The following is a 15,094-nucleotide window of genomic DNA, read 5'->3' as shown; positions in this document are numbered from 1 at the left end:
CTCCTCCCTGTAGTAGCTGCACTGAAGAAAGACCAAATGTTAATAACTCTCCTCTGTTTCTACCTCATTTCAGTTTGAGTTTGAGTTTGCTGCCCCCTTTGAGCTGAGATTTCATTCATTTCTTCCCTATACAGTATATTTGTAGCACTTTTTGACATGTACGTATGCACACTAGATCATACCATGAACTGTATGGAGAGGTTGTGAAGAGCTTTGAGAGTCACATGTGATGTCATCACCAACTCACTGACCTCATTATTTCACCCGTCTAAGATCATATTCCAAGTTTCATAATGCACAAATGGGCCCGTTATGACAGATTCACACGAGTAGCTCGGCTTTGCATGTGAGTGTTTGTGCAAGTGTGTGTGTTCTGTGCCACAGGAGAACGCTAGATTTGACACTCGGTGTTCCCGCCTCATCCTGCCCTTCTGTCACAGCTGGGGCCAACAGCACCAGGATGTGACCAATCCTGACATATTAAACTGGAAAGTCGGTGTCAGAAAGAAAGCTGCTATTGTACCCAGGCATGATGGGAAACCCAGAGACGGGAGAAGAAGAGAAGGCGAGACACCAAACACGAGGTGTTTTTAAAAGGTGGTCACTTAGCAGCAGGGGGGAATTGAAGGAATTTGATCTAAATAAACTGCCATGTGTCGGGCACATGTGGAAAGGGGCTGATCTCTGATTCGTTGACCTCCGGAGCATGATCCAAATAAACGTCACACACCTCTGGGCAGCTGTCTCTCGACTCAAGTCTGGACTTACCACTTTATCTGAAAGTTCTTGTAGGCACCAACGCTCTAGATGTGTGGAAGGTCTGTGTGGTTTCCTCTACCTCCCAAAGAAGGGCTTCTTTTCAGCAGTGGGACGTTTCTCCAGTCATCTGTGCTTTTAGTTTTATCTGGCCCTTCGCCAAAAGGAGCCCGGGATCAAGATGTCTGAGGAATCATCATCTTTCGCTGTGGAGAGATATATAAACATACAAATCCATCAATCAGAAAGCCACGCCCATTTAGAGTTACCACACCCGTTTTCGAGAACTTTTGGGGCCGATGTTTGGTGCAGTCATTCACAGCCAGGCCCGTCGACAAGGGGGGAGCATTGTGGGGCATGATCGTATGGTCATTCAGCAAACCTTATTTCTGTGGATTTGGCTATCCCATAACGAAGCAACTTGTTTACAACGTGTTTTTGCAGCGTTGAGAAATGTAGCCAATCACAAACATATCTGTTGATTTCTTGTACGCAATAACCAGAGGTTTTTAAGTTAGCATTGGCGTTTTGAGCGGTGAGTGGTTTTGCACGCTTGCAAATATCCTCTCATTATAACAAACAATTACGTGAATAAGAGATTCATTGCACAGTCAGCTTCATTTGTTGTAACAGAACTGCTTGAGATCGTGATGAACTAAGATGAGTGACAGCTTTTAGTGATTATATAGGGAGTGCCCTTTGCATGCTGGGACAATACATCGATGCATCGTGAATCGAGAAATGATTCTGGATCATTTCTGATATTTTCCATATGTATCGCAATTCCCTCTCGAATAGAGTGCCCCAGGGATGACGCGTTTTTGTAGGCCAACCCGGAAGTTAGCGGCGCAAGGGTTCCCTCGGTTGAAAGCCTATGCATTTTTCCCATAGACTTTTGGAAAATCGCAGAAAATAAGCTCTGTGTTTAACAAAGGGTTATGACACTTACACGTTTTGTCTATCAAGATAATCTTTACAAGTTAACACAACATTTATAGATTTTGAAGCCTAAATAAAGTCGTCAGATATAAAAGGCTAACAGTAGGCTATAAACGGACTACAGCACACCATGGTCGCGGATCAACGTCGCCACCACCAAGCTTTTATTTAAAAACATGCTCGCTGATTATGATCCGCGCTGTTATTAATACTTTTCCACTTTTTCATGAGAAATGCTGTCCAAATGTCCTGTTTGTCATGATGACGTCTAAAGTCCCTGCCAAAGAAAGTAGTCCCTTTTAGCAATTTGTTAGCCACCGCCGATTTTACGACACAGTAAAAGTTTAAAAAATCACAAGTGGGTTATAACTGGTGTGTTTTATGTCATAGATCAAAACGTGAAAGTATTTAGAGGCTTTGTTAACCACAGACCTTATTTCAGGCGATTTAGCAAACACCCATTCAAAAAACCCATTGACTTTACGGCGTTGGAACCGGAAGTCCTAAAATGCTAACTCGCTTCCGGATTTTGCCTACAAAAATGCGTCATCCCTGAGGCACTCTATTGATTCTGAGCTTAGTTTTCAACAGCAGATGGCACTGCGTGCTTTAGAAACAGACATACTCTGCTTCCTTCCAATTCCTTCTATAAAATAATCATTCATAAAGTTCGAAAAGGTTGAAGTGAATTACAAGGGTTTTTTCAGTGGGCTGTTCACATTAATCATTCTGAGGTGCAAGTACTTTCTCAGACTCAGCCGAATGCACGAGCGCTCTTCTTCATGAGCATTTGAACATGTGGTTAAAAAATAGCCTAGAGCGCCATCTGCATTTGGAAAATATCAGAAATGATCCACAAATCACGATGAACCGACAGTATTGTCCCAGCCCTAGTATGTAATCTGATAAAATTAACAGTGGTTTGTAGCAGTGTTTATGTTTAGAGGTTGTGCGGTGTGAAATTATTTCAAGGGATCTTTCCCTGGTGTTAGTTCACCCTCCACCTATAATCAGAAAATTCATAATTAATGCATTATTACACAAAATGGAACTTGAAACATAATTAGGTTATATTTATAAATGACTATCACTCAGAGACCCGCCTCCTCCAACTATTTTAATGGTGAGTGTACACTCAAAGTGTTTGTTACACATCAGTATGCTACAGATGTACATATTTTATTGCTGTTTGGTATGTATCGTTTTTATCATTGTGTTGGAGGAATTGAAAAGCTTTTGTGCCTCGTGTTTACGAAATGTATAGGCATAATGCAAAAGGCTTTGGTGTAGTTTGTAGGATGGACTATCTTGTTTTTTTGGTGTTAATATAGAACTAATAATACGAGATGTTATTGTTTTGGTGAAAGTCTGTTTCTCGGATCATAAAAATGTGTGCCCCCCCTATGAAAATGAAATGCCCCCCCATTCTATACTGTATGTTCTGGCGATGGCCCTGTTCACAGCTAACTTAATCGAACTCTGTTTGTGCGTACACGCATCCCATGTACATGTCCCTGGGCAAAAGACAGTCCAGCTGTTCTTGGAGCAGTTGAAAAGCCCATAGCATTAGACTCTAATAACAGGGTCTTTGACATGCTTAATAAATCATTAACAGAAAGCCTCTTCACCCACTCCCCCCATCCCACAGAAAAAAAAGAAAAAAAAATGTTCTGTTGAAGATGGAGATCTTCTATGCCTTTACTCTTTTGTGTCCTCAACCAAATTGCCTGTGGGTCTTTGCCTTTGACTGTGTGGTCAACAAAAGCAAACAAGATCTCGTAACTGTTCCCAAATGGACATCTTGGCTCCCAATGTGACCCGGAGAATCAGACACAGTACACTAACCAGGTGTGATTATGAGTAGGAAATCTGGTCCAATCAGAGCTTATCTGATGTTTTATAGAGTTTTGTGGAGTGAGAGTTTGGACCAATGAGATTTCACAGTGGGCGGGGCTACTGACAAAACTTTAAATTGTCTCATTGTGCAAATATGTGGCTGTTTTTTTGCATAAAATGGTCAATAAATTGATATGTTTCATATTTGAACACAATGGATGTGCGATGGCATAACATATAAGATATTTTAGCAGCTGGAACTCTAATCTGAGTATTTAAATATTAGATATTAATAAACAAAAATGTTCATATTCATGCCTCCATAGCAGTCTTTGCATCTGAATGGAAGTAAAACACAATGTTTTCCAGTTTAACTGCTTATTTTGACTTTCTCTCCACAGTCATTCATGTGACAAGACTAACCGGCTCACCCTCCGCTTTCCACCCTCCACCTTCAGAAACGCTGTCTGTTTTCTGATTTCCCTTCTATTAACTTTATCCTCAGGAAAAGACTCTTTTCTTTTGTTTGTCTTTTTTATTTCACATTTTGACTGACAAAGTAGCCAAGGAAGTCTTTAGTTTGGTTTAAGGACAGGCAGAGGGATGGTGTTATCTTTTTTCGCGCAGTATTTGTTTTATGTCTGTCACGAACCTTGTCATCTTCTAAGGTCAAAGTGCTGTACTAGTTTTGTGATTCCTTATAAACTACCAACTGCATTCATTGGGATTCATTATTTACTTGCACCTTTCCCCCCCAAAAATAGTTGCGGTCAAGCCTAGCTCTCAAATCAACTGCACATCCTCACTTAGTTCTTAGTTAACCATGTCTAGTACCTTCAAAAAACTGTTGAAAATTGATTTCTAATTGTGTTTATGCTACCTTACTTCCTCTGTCTGTCCCATCCTGTGTGTTTATTTACCCAGAGACCTGTGCGGTGAACAATGGAGGTTGCGATCGCACCTGCAAGGACACGGCCACCGGGGTGCGCTGCAGTTGTCCGGCTGGCTTCACCCTTCAACCCGACGGCAAGACCTGCAAAGGTCAGTGAAGATGCGTGTTGTTTGTGTGACTTGTTTAAAGTTGCACGGAGCATGTCCTGATTTCCTCCCTCTGTGCGCTTCTGAATGTCAGGGAACAATTTGAGATTTCCTGTATTTAGACTGCAAGGCTCGGATTAAATTGGAGACACGTTATTAGATGAATTCTTTTGCTCAAAATGGTCAGGTATATCGGCGGATGTGTGGGGGTGTGTGATCCCAAGCCAAGACCAAATGGCTTTACGTCCGTTTGTCCTGGCGTGTAGAATGGGTCGGTGATGTTGTTGTGTTGTTGTTGCTTTGGCCGCGAAGCATTTCTCCTTCCGAAATTCCAGCTTTGACGTCAATGACCAGGGGTTTCAAAGTCAAACTGCCGCGTAGCGATCTTGGCATGGGATGATGGTGGGTTCTCTCTAAACAAACACACTCAAGAACTCACTGACCATACTACGGTCCAGGAGACCTGCACACTTTGAGATTAATCGCTTCCTGTTCTACCTGAATTTGATGAAGGAGTGTGTGAATGGGTACCTGTGGGTCATGCCACTAGAATGTGTCTGAAATTGGCTTCTTTTCATTTCCCTTGGGAGGTTGCCATACTGATGAGGTGTGGTCATGTGACCGTTTCTTCAAGAAGGAAGAGAATGTAGCACGTATGTGCGTAAAACAGCCCCATCTGCGCCATACAGCAAGACGCCTCCACAAACCAACCACTGTTTGATTAGTGAGACTGTCATACAAAACCACACACACATATAAACACACACGCAGAGCGCCATCCTGAGGTTAGAAGACCTCTAAAGAGCTTCTTTTTTTAAAAGATGCTTCCTGTTGAAACGGGAAGGTTAGGTGGGACATATTGAAGGGCTTGTTGTTGTTGTTGTTTTTTTTTAATAAATAACCAAGTGGCTTTAGTTTGCATCTCGGCTGAGAGCATGATCTGCTACTGAAAGCAAGCATTTGATTGGACGAAAATTAGCATACACCCCCCAGTGCAAGATGAGTCATCAATACTGTACAGTAGAAATGTTAATTTATGTAATTATGCAGAAAGTACTATAAATCTGGTATACCTGCTTGAAAGAGAGAGAGAAAAAAAACACTGCTGGTTTGCATGTTTTTAAGCTTGTATGTGTTGGTGTCCCAACACTCAAAAAAAAAAAAAAAAAAAAAAAAAGCAGTGTCAAGTGGTTCCATGCAACTTTATTGAGTAATCTGTACAAATAACAATTTAGTTGTATGAACAAAAGAAATTCAAGTAAAGCTGACAAAATTCCTTTGAGTAAATGCAAATCATTTGAATTTGTCACTTTTACATAATATTTATATGTGCAGTTTACTTAATAATGTTATGTTAAATTTATTTTAAAATTATATTACGTAAGGTGAACTCATTTAGTGGCTTAATTAACCTTAAAAAATAACTATTTGCCCTACAAAATGCACTCAAACAAAAAAAACTAATTGAACAAACTCAATTTAATTCAGTGTGGAAATCCCGTCCTATAAACATGCGTATATGAGTGTTCACAGCCTAAACACAGGCGACACTCTTCTGCATAAAGCTAATCACAAAATTCAAAAACATTATAGAAACTCCTCTAAATGTCCAACATAACAACTGAACATTAAACACGAACATAAACTAACAACAACTTTCCCTTTACTGAAAAACACATAAAATAACACTTTAATCCCTAAATTACCTCTCCTTATGCAGTCCCTTGCAAAGCATGCTAGGAACTACAGATCCACTGCCCAGTTAGTTATGTCAGCATTCATTTCTGCGTTTCACTCAACAATGTTAAGTTGACTGAACAAACACTTATTAAGTACAGCTAACAATACTCATTTTTAGTTGAAACAACTCAGTTAAATTAAATTCATGTAGTTACATGAGTTTTTAAGTAATGTGAACATGTGATAGTTTGAGTAAAACTAACAACAGTGAAAGTTCTTTTTTTTTTTTTTTTGAATGTGAACGTGGACAAGCTTGTCTTTACCTGGTTTATCTGGGTGGCATGACCAGCTGACAAGCTGAAACCTCTTTAAAACCAACTGGGAGACTAGGTAAGACTAGCAAACCTTTTCGGTTTGGTACTTTTTGGTGAGTTTTAATAGGATGGCTTTAAAGGGGTGTGTTGTGTTAACGTGAGGTGTTTTGTGTTCGTACATGGAAGTTGGTCTGGTTTGGCTGTGACCCGCCCAAATAATTAGGCCCGCCCGAGGGGTCTGCCTTCATAAATCCAGCACAAGGCTTTAGATCTGCTCACCGACATGCCATTTATCACACACACTCATGCACTCACACACATACTTCTGGGTCAATTATCACAGGTGTGCTGTGCCAGTGACCGCTTATTACTGCCTGTTAGTGAACTCTGTTAAAATAGCATGTAATCAAGTTCTTTAGTAAATAAGAACAAGGATGTTACATTAGACTCTAGCTGTGAATGCTAGATCTGACACTCTAGACGTCTCTGTTCAGTTAGGGAGCATGTGTAAGTAAACAGCGTTTGTAGAGCTTCTTTTGATCATCGATATCAACTTATGAGTTGATGGTCTGATGCCTCTGACTTAATGCTGATTGGCTGGCGGTATAGGACACACCCCTAACAGGCTTAATAGAGCTCAGAGGTGACTTTCTAATATATATGAATTATTTATACAGAAATATACAACCATGCATTATGTGTTTCCATGTCTGTGAAAGACTTGTGCTCTCCAGCAATATTACAATGGAAATATAAAGCAAATGACTTAAAGGTATATTTCCCCCGAAAATGAAAATTCTGCTATCATTTACTCATCCTCAAGTTGTTCCAAATTCTGTATGAATTTCCTTCTTCTGCTGAAGAGAAAAGAAGATATTTTGAAGAATATGAGCAACCAAACTGTTGATGGACCCCATTGACTTCCATAGTATGGAGAGAGAAAAAAATTACTATGCTATACTGTTTGGTTACCCAACATTCTTCAAAATATCTTCTTTTGAGTTCAGAAGAAAGAAATTCATACAGGTTTGAAACAACTTAGGGGTGACTAAATGATGACAGAATTTTCATTTTTGGGTGAACTATCCCTTTAACTTCTTCTTTAACTTCTTTAAAGGCACAATATGTAAGATTTTTGAATTGAAATATCCAAACACCACTAGAACAGTGTTATATATTTTGTTGACTTGTGTACTTACATTATCCCAAATGTTTCCAAGAATGTTTAAATCCAGAGAAATAAGCAATTTTAACCAGGATACGGACTGTGTCCGTGCATCGCCTATCAATGACATCATACCCGCGTTACCCTCGATTTCCGTTTTTGTAAAAACCACGGAAACACCAAAGACGCTTTAATATACTATGTGTTTTATTAGACAGGTGAGCAGCTGTTTGGATACATTCATCAACATAAAACTAATCATGTTATATAGCTCAACACAGTAAGTCTTATTGTTTAAAGGTGCCATCGAACGTTTTTTTTACAAGATGTAATATAAGTCTAAGGTGTCCCCTGAATGTGTCTGTGAAGTTTCAGCTCAAAATACCCCATAGATTTTTTTTAATTAATTGTTTTAACTGCCTATTTTGAGGCATAATTAGAAATGCGCCGATTCAGGCCGCGGCCCCTTTAATTGCTCGCGCTCTCCGCCCCCTCCCGAGCTCTCGACTCTATCACTGCATAAACAAAGTTCACACAGCTAATATAACCCTCGAAATGGATCTTTACAAAGTGTTCGTCATGCAACATGTCTAATCGCGTAAGTATGGTATTTATTTGGATGTTTACATTTGATTCTGATTGAGTTTGATAGTGCTCTGTGGCTAACGGCTAATGCTACACTGTTGGAGAGATTTATAAAGAATGAAGTTGTGTTTATGAATTATACAGACTGCAAGTGTTTAAAAATGAAAATAGCGACGGCTCTTGTCTCCGTGAATACAGTAATAAACGATGGTAACTTTAACCACATTTAACAGTACATTAGCAACATGCTAACGAAACATTTAGAAAGACAGTTTACAAATATCACTAAAAATATCATGATATCATGGATCATGTCAGTTATTATTGCTCCATCTGCCATTTTTCGCTATTGTTCTTGCTTGCTTACCTAGTCTGATGATTCAGCTGTGCACAGATCCAGACGTTAATACTGGCTGCCCTTGTCTAATGCCTTGAACATGAGCTGGCATATGCAAATATTGGGGGCGTACATATTTAATGATCCCGACTGTTACATAACAGTCTGTGTTATGTTGAGATTCGCCTGTTCTTCGGAGGTCTTTTAAACAAATGAGATTTACATAAGAAGGAGGAAACAATGGAGTTTGAGACTCACTGTATGTCATTTCCATGTACTGAACTCTTGTTATTCAACTATGCCAAGGTAAATTCAATTTTCAATTTGATGGCACCTTTAAATCTTGTTTTCTTGATTTACTGCGAGTACCATGTTTTACCATATCTAATATTGATCTAGCTTACTACAAATTACATATTGTGCCTTTTATTTAGCTGCTGCTAAATGGGTTAGATTAAAGTCTGTAAGTCTGTAGAGGCAAGGACAGATGAAAACACAATAATGATAGCTGTTCAGCCCTCATATGTAATTGGGATGTAAATGTTGCGCGCAACAGAAGAGACACAAGTGCCACTTATGTAATAACCCAGGCGGCTTTGCGCTTATACCACAGACTAAACAAAAAAGTGCATCACATAGAGATCACTCTGTTATAAGTGTGTGTGGGTGTGTGTAAATGTCTACAAATGACCTTTCCTTATTTTTCCGCTGTCGTCTTCACTTTATTTCTCTCACTATTTTTTTCCCCTCCTCAGTGAGTGGTCTCGCAGGGAGCTGCCCCATCTTGCCTCTGTAACATAATCATTTCAATATAAACTGTTTAGGGCATGTTTAAATGCCTGAATTTGATAAAAGGCCCTTCGTCGGTGATGACAGACAGGAGAGCCCGGCCAGCACGCTGACAGACGCTCGCTCAATCGCATGCGGGAAGATAGTGAGCGAGGGAGGATAGAGAGAGTGATTGAAATGACTGCGAACAGTTTCCAGATGTTTGATTAGAAGGTGTGTGTGTACAGTGTCATTGGGGGAAATGAATTATGGGAACGAACAGTTTGTCTTGTGTGCTCATATCTGTGTCTGTGTGTGTGTATGTTTCCTCAGTCCGGCTGATGGTACCCCAGGCACGTCTCCGCTGGCCTGCATACTTGTGTGTTTGGGACTGAAATAGCTTGAAAGGAGAGTTTGGCATTTGTCATCCAGGCTGGTTACTGCTGTTCTAGTGCTAGCATAGACTATGGACTAGCAATAACCATGCTGGTCTGTCTTTAACTTGTTTCAGATGTGGAATGAATTGTATTATTTCTTTTTTTGTTTTTGTTTTTGTTTATTTGTTTGTTTTTTGCTTTGGACTAATGTATACTGATTTGAATCAGTGTGGAATTAATTAATTAAAATTTGAATTTATGAACACACTATATAGTATTATTACATATAATAATAATACTATAATAAGAAGAACAAAAATAAAAAGAATAATAATAATGAATATTATTAATACTCTAATATATATATATATATATATATATATATATAATAATTAGAAAATATAAACTTATAAATAATTAAGAATTTTATTTTATGTACATTAATAGGATTAGGAAATTAGGAAAGTTTTCCAGGTAAGTAGAATTTAAAGTAGAATTTAAGGCCCTGTGTTTATTAAGATTGGTTTTGGTCGATCACAGATCACAAGTAGACGAGGGAGACACATTCCCATTTTTGCCTGGTGTTTTAAACATGTTCTCCAACCAATACGCCCATATAGGCCGTTTGTCACTTCCCTGAAATACAACCCATAAGCATTTGCTAAAGTTGCGCCCCTATCGACAACAGGACACGTTCATTTTAATGCATTGTTTCCTTTTATCGGCGTCATATTTCGGGTTTCGCGTAGCTCAGTTGGCGGAGTATTGCAATATATAGCAATATGCGATCATGTGATCTTAAGTTCGATCCCAGGGAACACGTGTGCTCATAAAGTGTATATGCACTATAAATCACTAAGGGTAGGTTTAGAGGTGGGTTGGGTGTAGTCGTTAATAAAAAAATTAGTTTTGCTAAATGGAAAAAGGACAAATGATGTAAAAAGTCCACACATTGCATTTAAATGAACACGCATTTTGATTGGTAACGTCATTTCATGACGTCAGATGTATCGCAACACTGTCATTATTTTTACACCAGCTAGAAGGCGCATTACTTTAAAACGTAAATATAGGTCATAATAAGGTGCTTAAAAAACGACCTATAGGGTGTTTTTTTTTTTTTTTTTGGAGGACAGTCCCGTTTTAAAGGCACAATATGTAAGATTATTGGATTAAAATATCCAAAAAAACACTAGAACAATGTTATATATTTTGTTGACTTGTGTTCTTGAAATTTCCCAAATGTTTCCAAGAATGTTTAAATCCAGAGAAATAAGCAATTTTAACCAGGACACGGACCATGTCTGTGCGTCGCCTATCAATGACATCATACCCGCGTTACCCTCGATTTCTGGTTATATTTTGTAGAAACCATGGAAACACCAAAGACGCTTTAATATACTATGTGTTTTATTAGACAGGTGCGCAACTGGATACATTCATCGACATAAAACTAATCATTGTTATATAGCTCAACACAGTAAGTCTTATTGTTTAAAACTTTTCTTGATTTACCTGGAGTACCATGTTTTACCATGCCTATATCAGTCTAGCTTACTGCAGTGTGCAACAAGTGTCTCATAGCAGCCGCCGAGCGAACGCTCAGAGTATCATTATAACAACTTTCAACACACAAATGCATCTAATATGATAAAAGAGCACTGCTTTACCCCCAAACACATGACCGGAAGAAGTGGAAGCGCTCGTCTGCGGCATAATAAAAGTTCCGCTGCTCTCGAGAGTGTGTCACACTCGTTTCTCATAAGCGGCCTCGTCCTGCTCTGCTTCATACTTCAATATCATTAATAATCTCATCCATGATCATGATTTCTGCCCGAGTCCCATCGGATTCTTTTCCACCGGCTGTAGACGTGAAGACATCACCTCCCATGATTCCGCGAAATCAAGGCGTCATCAAGCTACTCCTTTGTTTTGAATAAGCGACCTCTAGTGGTGAAAATTTACAAATTGTGCCTTTAAAGGGTTAGTTCACCCAAAAATGAAAATAATGTCATTTATTACTCACCCTCATGTCGTTCCACACCTGTAAGACCTTCGTTCATCTTCAGAACACAAATTAAGATATTTTTGATTAAATCCGATGGCTCAGTGAGGCCTGCATAGACAGCAATGGTACTTCCTCATTCAAGATCCATTAATGTACTAAAACATATTTAAATCAGTTCATGTGAGTACAGTGGTTCTACTTTAATATTATAAAGCGACGAGAATACTTTTGTCCGCCAAAAAAACAAAATAACGACTTTTTAACAATATCTAGTGATGGCCGATTTCAAAACACTGCTTCATGAAGCTTCGGAGCTTTACGAATCAAATCAGTGGATCGGAGCTCCAAAGTCACGTGATTTCAGCAGTTTGGCGGTTTGACACGCGATCCGAATCACTGATTCAACTCAAAAGATTCATAACGCTCTGAAGCAGTGTTATGAAATCGGCCATCACTAGATATTGTTAAAAAGTCGCTTTTGGGTTTTTTGGCACACAAAAAATATTCTCATCGCTTTATAATATTAAGATAGAACCACTGAACTCACATGAACTGATTTAAATATGTTTTTAGTAACTTTATGGATCTTGAGAAAGGAAATGTCATTGCTCCATATGCAGGCCTCACTGAGCCATCGGATTTAATAAAAAAAATCTTAATTTGTGTTCTGAAGATGAACGAAGGTTTTACGGGTGTGGAACGGCATGAGGGTGAGTAATAAATGACATTATTTTAATTTTTGGGTGAACTAACCCTTTAATCCTTTTGATCACTTCTGTCCTGATTTCTTCAAGGGGAGGGTCTATAGGTAGGTAAATGTATGTTTTTCTCCAGATCTTTCGATCTAATGGATAAAATAAGCTTGCGCAATTTACATATGAATGCAACCGGAGATGACGGAAAAACATACGGAGAGCATCCACTTTCATTTCTGCTCTGACAGCTGCAAGACCAGTCGAACGCTGTGAGTGTTAGAAATCAGGAATGGTGAGAGAAAATTGTGTCGGTACGTTTTTCGTCTTCAAACCAAATTTGGGTCTTCAGCCGACAAAATTTAAATCCTGTCTGGCTAGCACGCTTGCCAAAATGTTTACGCATTAACTCAGCAGGAGGAGAATAGGCAGTCTTTTGCGCTGTTCGAAGACATTACGAAACACTACGAAAGCAATCTGGTCAAATGCGTTTTCAACTACCTCTGGACATGGTCAAAAGTGGACGCGCTCAATGCGTTTTATACCTGTATTTAGCTTCACCCCCTTTTGACCCAATCGACTGGTGTAAACAGGTCATTAAAAGATTTGTTTGAGGCACTTAGAAGCAAATTAACTAGATGCCCATAATCTTTTTAAATCAGTTACATAGAAAGGGAAAATGGTCTAATTTAAGACTGATTTGCCCTAACTAATTGATAGCTGATCAGACTGTTTGATCAGACACAGTGTTAACTAGTGGCTACGTTTATGCAATCTTATGATGTTCTAAGGTCTTTTCAGCAGGCTCACCTGTCCTCATATTCACCAATCAGCACTGTGAAAAGACTTAGATAAGGGTCATACAGCAGGCCTGTTTTCTCCATCAGTTCTCCATTTCTCTCTCTCTCTCTCTAATCGGGACACTGAGCTCTATTTGTATTAATACACACAGAGCCCAGAAATCCACACAATTGCAGCCAAGGCGGCATCACCTCGGATGACACCGGCCCCGACGGACCCCCGCGCGCTCCGAAGAGTTTTAGTGTCGGGGGCGAAATCATGCTGGTTTTTCCTGGCGGCTCTGGACAAGCAGCGCCTGTGTTATTACATGGCAAAATCCCTTTATGAACAAAGCAAATAAAACAGGCCATTTAAATCTCCAAAAAATACACTGGCGCGCTCAACGGCGCATTTCTCAGAGATTAGCTAGCCTGAGGTGAGCAGCCTGAAAACGATCTGCAAAAACGCTCCTTTTGTTGAAAACTCTGTCCTGACTTATTTGTAGAGGTTCATGTTTCCACAAATGTATTAATTTTAATTGCTTTTTTCTCTAAATATTTGGTAAGGCTACACACATCCCTGAGTACAGACGTTCGCATAGGGATTCCACATTCTTCTTGCAAGCTTGCTTTCTTTCTTTCTAATCAGATCAAGTTAGCGTAGCACTTGTTTTATAAGCACGTTTCTGACTGCCGTGTGAGTGTTTGCTCTCCTCCTATCCGATCGAAAATCGATGTCGATGAATCCTCTCAGCCTCTCAGTCTTCGCCCCTGCAGTTGTTTATCATTTACAGATGTGAAAAATGTCCAATGTTTGCTTAAACTCAAAGCTTATTTAGTCCCATTAAACTCCATTATGTGGAATATCATTAGCCCCCTGCCTGCGCTAAGGAGCCACTGGAATAAAGTGCATGTGTGTGAGAGTGAGTTTTAGGGAAGTGTGAATGCTAAATCACTGTTAAACATTCCATTATGTCATTTGCACTATAATTTGTTATTATTCTGTTAATGAATCAGCATTATGTTATATTGGTTATCAAGCTGCATACACCACAGCATCTTTTAGGTACTGTAGAACATCTTGACCCGAACACATATCTGACAGGTAGACAGGAAATAAACTGTCAGAGATGATTAAGCATTTCCTTTAGGTTGTGTAGACCGACTGACCTTACAGCACAAGCTCATATACTTGCTTTTATCGGCCGGGATAAGTCTTCTGATGCTGCCAACATCTGAACTGTTTTTCATCAAATCAATTAAATGCTGTTTAGGCCTCATAAAGCCTATTTCTCACTCTAGCTTTAGAATTAAATTCATTCAAAATGTTTAGAACATTTAGAATTGGATCTTTCCAACTATTTCATACAGTGGAATCCAAAAGTCTGAAATTTAGAATGTGATTTATTAATCTGGGGTGCGTTTCCCAAAAGCATCGTTAGCTGCCCTGTGTTCAGTTAGCATGTGTATCTGTGGTCTTAAGCTTAGTGGAAACTTTCTGTCCCACCTCAGTTCAGTTAATATTAGTGCAAACCTGAGCCAATGTGTGTTTGCTACAGCTACTGAAATAACTGCAGAGGAAACCCCAAACTCCACACATACACAGTTTCCTACACATTTGTTGACGGGATTAGCTTTTATTGGGTTTGTGGATAGCGTGCCAGGGTTGGCTGATATATTTAAGATGATGTTGTGGAGCTGTGTATGTGGCTGCCTGTTTAGGAAAACTGTTTATATATCCAAAAAGCTGTTTATGTGAATAGTTGTACTGGTTTTACACCCCCATATCAGTGTTTTTCACCTTTATCATCATCATCTCT

At 39.3% G+C, this 15,094-nt stretch overlaps 1 protein-coding gene across 4 annotated transcripts in view; it reads left to right on the top strand.

The window, feature by feature from the left end:
• Nucleotides 1–15,094, top strand: part of scube1 (signal peptide, CUB domain, EGF-like 1) — a 101,546-nt gene that overhangs the window by 68,412 nt on the left and 18,040 nt on the right. For all 4 annotated transcript variants that reach the window (XM_048157190.1, XM_048157192.1, XM_048157191.1 and 1 more), the window contains one exon: nt 4,456–4,572. In XM_048157190.1, coding sequence (XP_048013147.1) covers nt 4,456–4,572 — 117 coding nt within the window. The remainder of the gene's footprint in view (nt 1–4,455; nt 4,573–15,094) is intronic.

The sequence above is a fragment of the Megalobrama amblycephala genome, linkage group LG14, assembly GCF_018812025.1.
Source record: "Megalobrama amblycephala isolate DHTTF-2021 linkage group LG14, ASM1881202v1, whole genome shotgun sequence".
Taxonomy (NCBI): Eukaryota; Metazoa; Chordata; class Actinopteri; order Cypriniformes; family Xenocyprididae; genus Megalobrama; species Megalobrama amblycephala.
Note: the sequence above shows the minus strand (reverse complement) of the source record. Positions and strands in the feature narration are given on the sequence as shown.